The sequence below is a fragment of the Bidens hawaiensis genome, unplaced genomic scaffold, assembly GCF_021521415.1.
Source record: "Bidens hawaiensis isolate Kalapana, Puna unplaced genomic scaffold, B.hawaiensis_p1.1 tig00005028_1, whole genome shotgun sequence".
In the NCBI taxonomy this organism is placed as follows: domain Eukaryota; kingdom Viridiplantae; phylum Streptophyta; class Magnoliopsida; order Asterales; family Asteraceae; genus Bidens; species Bidens hawaiensis.
Window position 1 is genome coordinate 890,286 of NW_027491319.1, and position 10,414 is coordinate 900,699.

Sequence of the window (10,414 nt, forward strand, 5' to 3'; positions counted from 1 at the left end):
GGAGGGTTGAAGGATGCGGATCTTGATTACATGGAGGAAGAGTAAAGATAAAGCTACAAACCAAGGGGGATATTGTTGGGCCTAGTTTTGTGGTTTGAGCTTGATTGTAATTAGTACTAGTTATTTGGGCTTGGGTTTTGGGTGCACATGTAAACCGAGAACACCTTTGTGTTCTCGGTGGGCTTTTTGGTGCGTCGGCCGGCCTTTGGTTGTTATCCCTATATATAGAGATGTGATGTATAGGGTTATGGTTGTTCATTCCTATTTTTTCAAGTATTGTAAGTGCTTAAGCACCTGACGTATTCAATAATATACGTGTGTTTTGAAGCAATCCCGCGTTACCTTTACTGTTATTATTCGTATTCTTGATTCACCGAGTGTTGGTATTCCGCACCAATACTCGTTTAGTTGATATCATATTGTAGTGATTCAGATTCGGGACTTACATGTAATTTTGATAAAGTACGTTTTTTCTTTTAATTATTTATTATTTTTCAAAATATCATTATTTAAAAAATATAAAATTTAATGTTAAAAATATTTTTTTTAATTAAAAACACCAACATGTGTGATTAATATTTTGATGGACATGTATTGTTTTTAATAAAAAAAATCTTTTTAAAATTAATTTTTATTTTTTTTAAATAATGTTATTTTGAAAATAATAAATAATAAAAAATGTATATTTAAATTACATATATTATGTAATTTTAAGAAAAAAATATTTCTTAATATTAACTTTTTATAGGAAAATAAGTAATAATAAAAAGAAAAAGGTAGTGTGTGGTCAAATAAGCCAGAAAGTACACTATTCACTTCCGTCATTTGAAATGACGGATGTCAAGATTACATCTTCCATTTCAAATTGCGGATGTCTATCAAAATATTAAAATTACACATGGTTGTGTTGTTAATAAAAAAATCTTTTTAATATTAAATTTTGTATTTTTTTTAAATAATGATATTTCAAAAACTAATAAATAATAAAAAGAAAAAACGTATTTAATCAAAATTACATATATTAGTGTTTAATGTTAAATACACTTTTTATTTTTTAAATAACGTTATTATATACTATTTTCACCAAAATTGACATCCGCCATTTCAATTGGCGGAACACGAATAAAATATTCGTGATCCGCCATTTGAAATGGCGGAACACCTGGTAGTCGTCCACCTCACCAGACAAGATCTGACAGAGCGTACGTGTTTGTTGACATCCGTCATTTTAAATGACGGATCTTCTATTTTCCTAATACAAGTTTTCTCTCTCCTAAAACCAATGTTATCCTTTTGCTTCTTCCTATTTTCAAAAAAAAATCCTAAAACTACTTGAAAAGTAACAATCTTAAATTAGAAACTTATTTCATTTAAACAGTCATTTATTTGTGTGTATATTATGTGAACCAGCTGAAAGAAAATCAACAAATGATACCCTTCGATTATTCATCTTTCCTGAAACTAATGGTGAAATGCACGGGTCGGATAACGGTTTTTTTTTTATTTGGTTTTTGCAGGCAGATGTTGACTTTCTTGGTGATCTCCTTCATCCAAATTTGGTTAAGTTGATCGGCTATTGCATTGAGGATGATCAAAGGCTGCTTGTTTATGAGTTTATGCCTCATGGAAGCCTAGAAAACCATTTATTCAGAAGTATGTAAAATGTTTGTTTTAACTTAACACTTCAATGTCCTTTCTATTGACAATATTAATTCTAAAGTTTTATAATATAAATAGGGTCACTGCCCCTGCCTTGGGCTATGAGAGTGAAAATTGCACTTGGGGCTGCAAAGGGTCTTGCTTTCCTTCATGAGGAAGCCGGAAGAAAGACCCGTTATATATAGGGATTTTAAAACATCAAATATTCTCCTTGATGCGGTTTGTGGTTCTTTAAAAGCTTTATATTATTATCCGTAATATTATTGTGAGAAGTGTAACAGGTTGTTTTCAGGACTATAATGCAAAACTTTCTGATTTTGGACTTGCAAAGACGGGCCGGAAGGTGATAAGACACACGTGCCGACTCGAGTGATGGGTACATACGGCTATGCTGCTCCCGAGTATGTGATGACCAGCATGTTTATGTTTTCTAGTACTAGAACTTGAGGATAAAATGGTCATTATAGTTTTCTTATACTTAATATGATGTGATGAATTGTAGGTCACTTGATATCAAAGAGTGATGTTTATAGTTTCGGGATGGTGTTACTTGAGATGATAACCGGGCGGAGATCAATGGACAAAAACTGGCCCAATGGTGAGCATAACCTCGTGGAATGGGCTAGATCTTATCTTGGGGAGAGAAGACGGTTCTACATGTTAATAGACCCTCGACTAGAAGGTTGGTTCTCAATAAGAGGTGCACAAAAGGCAGCCCAATTAGCCACCCTTTGTCTTAGCCATGACCCCAAGGCTAGACCACTCGTGAGTGAGGCTCATGAAGCTCTAAAGCCCCTCCCAAATCTTAAGGACATGGCTTGCTCTTCCCCTTATTTTCAGGCCATGCAGTCAGAGTGTGCTGGAAGTAATTTGAGTAGTAGAAATGGATCGAGACGACAGCTGATAGGGCAGCCGGTTAGGAGTTTGTCAATTCTAGCTCACCAAGTTATCAGACCAACCTTACCAGTCTCGAAAACCGGTCCGATAGCTTTCATTGATGTCATGATTAGGTAAAGATTATAAAATTACTAATTGATGAATTGGTGATGTTTTGTTTTATGGTATTAATGAGCCCCCTTTTTTGTTATGTTTGCATCTTTAGTGTTAAATGTTTATGGTTAATTGGTTGCACTTCTTTTTTGCTGCTTTTTATTTGTCACAAACAAGACAATTAAAACTCAAGAATACATAATACAAAATTACAAATCAATGAATTCATTTCTCAATGATGAACTCTTGAATCTCTATACCAGTATGTCTAGCACCGCCTTGTAATTTCAGCAACACTTGATCACCAACTTTCAGTGATGTCACTGGGATTGCTGTTGCTTCATTTCCTACACCAAATCAAATCTATTAACCATCCAGACATTTTACATATAACTCATATGAATTGAGCCTTAAAAACATAAACCTTTGTTGGCTGGTACAAGTCCAACAGTCTCAGCATTCTGCAAAAGAATGCTGTAACAGGTTTCCTCATCTGAATCAATCTGTGAAACCGCAAAGTCAAAACATAATACAATAAAAAACCGAACCGATTAAACATTTAATGGACCTTAGCAGTTATAATAACTAATGGTCGGGTCTCGATCTTTACACGACCGACTACTGCAGTTCGTTGTATGCCACTTTGATCAACTACAAGGATCTCTTTCCCAGTCTTAAGCTCTGAAAGGTAGCATGTTTTACCTCCTGGAATCGCCACATAGGCATGAATGGGCCCCTGTTAATGTCGATTATATATTAATCACTAATGATAAACAATTGATGTAAATTAATAATTTGCGGGGGGAAAAAGCGCACTGCGTTGACTCGGAAAGGCCTACTGGCAATGTAGTTTGACTCCAAGCACTCTGAGTGAACAAGAAATAATCCTCTAGCAAAAGATCCAACCTACAAGAAAATATTTTAAAATTTTACTTAAAAAAAATTACTTAAAGAAAACAGAAAAGATGAAGGGGTGAGTCTTGAGAGTACCAGAACACCTTCACCAGGTTTCATAATACTGCATAGATCAACACAAACTCTATCACCCATACCAGTCATTTCAACACTAGTAATAGTAGCTTTGGTCAACCCCAGTTGACTTCCTTCTTGACTTTTTCGGTCAAAGTAACCCTGATAAAGTCAACTTATACAAGAGTAGGACGCGACGATTCACTAGAAACTTGATGGTATTTAAAGTTTAAAACTGTACCTTTAGCTCAACGACATCTTCAGCATTCTCAGTTTTCAAAACTACTCCTCCTAAACCTTGCTCCAATGCCTACAAAAAGACTAATAATGAAACTTCACTGAGTCAAATTTGGATTTAAATGCATCTCATGGTTATTATCTTTTTGTCTTAAAGGTTTACCTCTAGAAAAATTTGTGCTTCTGAAGGAGTTTTTGAGATTGCAAAGACTGTTTTGTGATAACCATGAAATGCTGCAACTATGTTCTCTGCAGGAATCACCTACAAACAATAAAATCAGTAACTAAATAACAGGGTGTAAGTCTGTTTGCTTCAATCACTAAATGACCATTTTGACTAGACATTTGACCTAAACAGCCATTTGACCAAATCGATAAAAATATCGCCTTTTTGGCCTAAAAAACTGCCATTCACGCTGCCACAGTGCCGCGTATCATCCATTGGCTGAAGTGTCATCTACCCATTGGGGGCTTAAAAACTTTTAATATAATACAGTTGCGCTGCCATGTCACTTCATTGGGTAAAGACTGAAGTGTGTGCATGCATATCTCCGTTTGCACTGCCACATGTTGTCATGCAAGTAGATGACCAGTGTCATGTCATGTGTTTATTGGGCTAAGATTTGTTGGCATAAGTGTAATACTTTGAATTTGTTTAAAGGATTATGTTTCCAAAAAGTTGGTAAATCTAGCATTAACGCTAAAAAAAACTTGGTCAAAATGGCCATTCATGTCATTTTTCCTAACTTAATTGATGAGCTGTTACATCAATGTTTATTGATAAATTTTTAGAAGGTTTGCAAATGGCATAAACTAACATCAATTGATAACCAGTTGACTGTGCACGGGGGTGCAAACGAGCCGAGCTGCTCGCAAGCTACTTGAACTCGGATTGATAATAAGCTCGACGAGCACGTGCCTCAAATAAAGCTCACTTAGTTATCAAGCCCGAGCTCGAGTCTTGTATGGGAAACTCGTTTAGGCCCATCAAACCTTAAGGAGCCTTGTGCATTTTTTGAGTCATACCTCTTTTGGAATTCTATGCATTAAGTTAACACTTCACAGCCGAGCTCGAGCCTTGGCTCGTTTAAGGTCTTTTTAATATATGTAAAAATAAAAAGGAGATGAAGCATACCTGCCAATCCAACAGATGAACAATAACATTATCTGCTGCAGATTCATGCAGTGGCTGAAGTTGCTCCAATTGTTGAGGAGATGATATTTCAGAAAATGTGGCAATCAATTTAGCATCCTCATTAACAACCACCCTATTATTATTATTATTATTATTATTCTGTTGTTCTTCAATAAACAGAGGACATATGAAAGCAATGGCTGCATGCAGATAACACCAATTAAATCATCAATATATTAATAGATGTGAATTAGCATAGTAGAGTCAAGAGTGAGTTACAAGACCAATCGGTGGCGATGTGACGGTTAAGAGAAGAGAAGATAAAAGTGTTCCACCCTCTTTCAACAGCAGCCGTCATCACCTCCTTCTTCTCCGTCCATATCCACACCTCTTTCTTCTCCTTATTATTATTATTCTCTGTCATCGGATTGGTTTTCACAGCAGCAGAATTCATCAATCGACGACTCTTAATTTTGCCTCCTGACAACAATAATAAAATTGATTGACATTATTATTATCAAATGCATAATATAATCGATTGATTGATTGATATTATCAATAATGATGCAACAAACTAACTAGCAAACACAACCTTGAATGGTGAATTGGAGTGGAGGACAAAGGGATAGAGCACCCATATTCTGTTATTTGCTATTTTTTTTATTTTTTTATGCAATTCTACACCTTTTTATAACGTTTTTTTAAGCGAGTGGACGGGCCCTACTCGCTTCACGCGAGCTTGCCCGAGTACTGTATTCACGTGACCACCTTGATTTTTCGGTGCGTTGTAGAGTTGTAGGCAGCGGTTTTACAAGTGACAAAAGGTTGTGGGAGTAAGGGAAATGGGTTGGGTACACCGCCACTTCTATTTCAGGTTGTTGTGGGGTTAAAACATGTGACATTATATTATTGGCGGGTTGTTTTATTCAAGACAAAACTTAATCTCAAAAAAACACAAAATAAGAAGAGAAAAAGCAAACTAAAATGTTAATAATCAACTTAACAAAAGTTCCTAAGGTATTTAAAAGCAACCAAGGTATACAAGATAAACACAAATAAATTAGAAATATAGATATTGTTATAATTTTACTTCTAACTATAACAAGACTAATGTTGTTATTCTTTTGTTTTTGAAGAGATAATAAAGAAAGAGAATAGAAAGTAGATGGTAATTAGAATTCTATAACTTTTGATTCAAATTACTTGTTACAAGACATGGTATTTATAACACCAAAACAACTACTTAGATATACTATTGAGGGAATAAAGTTATATGATTGGTTTGACGAAAAGGGTGTCATACAAAAATCGTGAATAAATCATAACAGGTATTGGATTATGATAACTTTAAACTTTAAAGTGACTTCATCATATCTCTAATTATTGAAAATGTCGAGCTCTCTTTTAAATCGGTCGTTTATGGTCATGTTCAAAATATGACAACCCCCCCCCCCCCCCCCCTCTCTCTTCTTATGGGTCATTTTTCTCATCATTTATTTTCAATTTGCCACATTTTCATTATGATGAACACACCTAAAGATATTTAGTAGGGAATAATCAGTTTAATTATTTAGAGAATGAACGTATCGGGGTGTTTTTAAGAAGAGAAGGTGTGATGTAAAAGAGAGACAAAGAAGCAACGTTCTTGTTTATAAACGTCCAGAAACAGGTGTTGTGAAAGAAAGAGTGTTGGATGGGTAGTAGAGAAAGGAGAGAGCTCTTTTTTGGAAATTTAGAGTGTTATAAGAGGCGTGTGGTCTTTTTGAGTTTTGCCGGTTGCCTTTCATGCAACTGTCGCAACTGTATTTGAGCATCGTTATTGGAGAAGCTCTTAGAGTTTATAAATAATTTTCATAATCCACTCTAGGCTAAAGTTTGTAAAGATGTCCCATTTAAACACTTTTAAGATGTTAGGATTTGTCTTTCTAACATTTCTTTTCTAAGCTATAGGAACTAAAATATAGGTCTAATACTGAAAATGAAGATGATGTTTTTAGTAAAACCTAACTTAGAACTCAGAAATTTGAACCAGGTGGTGACCGATACATGCACAGTCCAGGAGAACAACACATGATTGTTGTCATGCATGTCCTATGATGTTTAAAGACTACTCCAAGAAAGCAATTTTGTTCAAAAGGAATGCTTAGGTGTATTGGACAAGATAAAAGGATGGTTATATGTCTTTGACTTATTTTAATCTTGAAGGATATGAAATTTTGTGTGTTGAATAAGAAATGAAATAAACAACCAACAGATTTAGAGTTTGGAAAAGGAATAAATATTTGTAATTCATATATTAAGGATATTTAAAGAAAGATTAGAAAACTGACTAGCTAGTACAAAACATGAATCATATCTTTATTATTATAAACCAATGACATTAAAAAAACAAATCTCCAAAAAAGTCGTTAACAAGGAGCATGTTTTATTTTGAAACCTAATCATTCTACCTACTTAAGCATCAAGAGAAAATGTAAATAACATACGATGCTTATACGTTTGACCGGGATTAACAATCTGTGAAGGGAAGTTAGGATGGTTAACCGCATCCGGAAACCCTTGTGTCTCCAAACATAACCCTGCATGAGCTTGATACACATATCCACCTTTTCCCTTCACATCCTTAACATAGTTCGCGGTGTAAAACTGGACTCCTGCTGCATCAGAGGTCAACTTCATTGACCGCTTCGACTTCTTATCCGTCACAATGGCAACCTCCTTCATCTTCTTGCCCCTTTCGCCGTCTAGAACATAGTTTATATCATAGCCAGTAGGAAGATCTTTGATCTTTTTCTTTATCACACTCGGTTTAAGGAGATCGTAAGGGGTATCCTTAACAGACACAATCTCTCCCGTGGGAATAAGTTGGTCGTTAGTTGGCGTGATGTGGGACCCGAAGATTTGAATCTTTTCGGATAAGATGTCGCCACTATCGTGACCTCCTAGGTTCCAATACGTGTGCTGGGCTAGGTTAACTGGCGTTGCCTTGTTTCCAGGTTTTGCAACCATCTTTACACTTAGTTTGTGTTTACCAACTAGCGAATATGTGACCATCACTTTAAGATCTCCGGGGAACCCTGGTAACATTTTAAACTAAGTCATTAAAAAAACGCGAAAAAGTCAACTAGTCAATGTGATTAATGAAACCAAGATTCACCTTCTTCGCCGTCGAAACTATCGTATGTGAATGTAATGCTAGGGGATTTGCCATCTTTTTCATGCTTTATGACCTTCCAAACTAGGTCGCTAAATCCTCGATGTCCGCCTGAAATATTAGAAAAGTGTGCTAAGTCAGCATGTAAATTTAAGTACAATGCACAGTCCACAAAACTATCATAGTATGTACCGTGAAGCATATTTTGTTTCTCGTTAGCATCTAACTTATAATGAGTTCCGTTTAACGTGAACTGAGCTCCACCTATGCGGTTAGCAACCCGTCCGACAATGCTTCCAAAGTAGGTTGTATCATTCTACAAGAACATAAAAGGTTGTGTTAGTTATGTGTGACTTATAGCACACAACATAAAAAAAATAGTGGCGTGTTCATATTAGATTTTTATTTTTATTTTTTTGAATTTTTCCTTGAACTTGATAATTTAATTTGTTTTAAAAAATAAAATAAAATAGTTTAATTTATTAAATTGTTTTGGAAAATGAAATATATATGAGTATGATGGAAAGAATATTTTAATGCTAAGTTGCATAATATTCAAAGGATAACTTTGTCCAAGATACGTTAGACTTTTGGAGTCAATTCCAAAGACACATGGTGCAACTTGTTTCTTGGCATCATATATTTTTGAATTTTTCTTATAAATTGATTATTATGTACTTACATATTTACATATGTATAGAATATTGGAGCTTTATTGCAAAAATCCATGGAAATTAGTCCAATCAAGCATACCTTAACATATCAAAATCGGCATGATGACTATTAAAAGCACATAGACTTTTTATTTTTAACCAAAAAATCTATTATTTCTTGGAATTTAAATTTTGTTGATAATCTATTTAAAGTTATGTTTTGTATTCTCATATAAGTTTTTATAGACATTTGACAAAACTCATGCAATTATGTAAGCTATTATACTTGTCAAATGTTAGTTAAAAAAGTTTTAAGAACTTTTATTTTCTATCTTGATAAAAATACATTTAGTCAAAAGTCAAGATCTCATTTATGTGTGTCGTACTACATAGTCCACGATCCTAATCTCATGGCCCATGGCTTATTCAATTGGCTAAAGTTCCTCGTTATTTAATGAGGATAATAATAAGTATAAATCTTATCTATAAACTGTCGAGAAAATTATAATAGAAAAACATTATACTTTCATTTAAATTATAATAAATTATTTAAAGATAAAAATATCCAAAACTTCACCTTGTATGTCTCAAGTGAGTCATATCCAAGAACCACATCTGAAAATCCCCCTGGAAAACGCAAAATCGGTTGTTAATTTCCTTCAAATACATAAAAATCACAAAATATTAAGGGAAATTGATTATATATAAATTAAAAAAATGGAAAACAGAGAAGAGAGTAAATTAGTATGTTGTTGATTTTGTCAAAATATACAAGCATTATCAAAATATTTGGGAGCTTAAAAAGGGTCCAAAAAGAAAGATTGAAATAATGAAAAGCCAGTTAAAAAACACAAACAGAAAGATATATTTAATGTGTGTATTAGTGTGTATATGATATGTTAATTTTCTCAACGTAAACAAATAATTACCTTAAAGATGAAAGTCCCAAAAAGGAAATATTCTAATAAGGAAAAGAAAGAACAATCACACAGAAAAAGTGAGGTTAGAGTTTAGTGTATGTACTTTGTACCATTCTTCTAGGATCAAGATTAAGAACAAGAACATATTATGATTATTAGTTTTCTCAAAACACATAGGAATCACCGAAAAACTTATGGGAAATCAAGAACCCAAAACATATTCAAAGAAGACAAAACTACACAAAAAGATTCCTGGGAATTCAACAAAGAATCAAATAATAAACAAAACAAGAAAAGAAAAGAAAAAAGGATCTTGTTATTAATTAGGATGAGCAAAAAGATTATGGGATTGAAACAAGTGCATGTGTGTACCGTTCTTGTCAGGAAGAAAAAGAGAGATAATGGCAGCACCCCAATTGGTGCATTTGAGGGAGATGTGGCCATTGTTGAGCTCGTAGATCCCGATATCTTCGTGTTTTGTCGCAGTGGCGCGTCCTCCCCATAAGAACACAGAAGTGGCTATGATGGTGAGGATGAAACAATAGAACACAGTCGGTGTTTTGTTCATCATTGTGGAATGAAAGTGTTTATGATTCAAGAAAGAATATGGTTTTTGGTGGGGTTTGATGGGTGTGGGGATATATATGGTATAGACTCGTGACACTTCTACATATCTTTTAATAATATACTAAAAGAT

At 34.2% G+C, this 10,414-nt stretch overlaps 2 protein-coding genes across 2 annotated transcripts; both read right to left on the minus strand.

The window, feature by feature from the left end:
• Positions 1 to 2,620: 2,620 nt before the first annotated feature.
• LOC143628603 (uncharacterized) lies at positions 2,621 to 5,646 on the minus strand. The gene is made up of 10 exons (XM_077098151.1): positions 5,583 to 5,646; positions 5,270 to 5,467; positions 4,991 to 5,190; positions 4,019 to 4,117; positions 3,860 to 3,928; positions 3,640 to 3,780; positions 3,466 to 3,555; positions 3,218 to 3,385; positions 3,074 to 3,152; positions 2,621 to 2,996 (listed from the first exon to the last, which is right to left on the minus strand). Exons 1-10 carry the CDS (start codon positions 5,626 to 5,628, stop codon positions 2,875 to 2,877), a joined length of 1,212 nt encoding a protein of 403 aa, XP_076954266.1. The 5' UTR covers positions 5,629 to 5,646; the 3' UTR covers positions 2,621 to 2,874.
• Positions 5,647 to 7,392: 1,746 nt separating this feature from the next.
• On the minus strand, positions 7,393 to 10,414 carry LOC143628604 (uncharacterized). The gene is made up of 5 exons (XM_077098152.1): positions 10,090 to 10,414; positions 9,375 to 9,424; positions 8,337 to 8,460; positions 8,148 to 8,255; positions 7,393 to 8,067 (listed from the first exon to the last, which is right to left on the minus strand). The coding sequence occupies exons 1-5, from the start codon at positions 10,286 to 10,288 to the stop codon at positions 7,445 to 7,447; spliced, it is 1,104 nt and encodes a 367-aa protein (XP_076954267.1). The 5' UTR covers positions 10,289 to 10,414; the 3' UTR covers positions 7,393 to 7,444.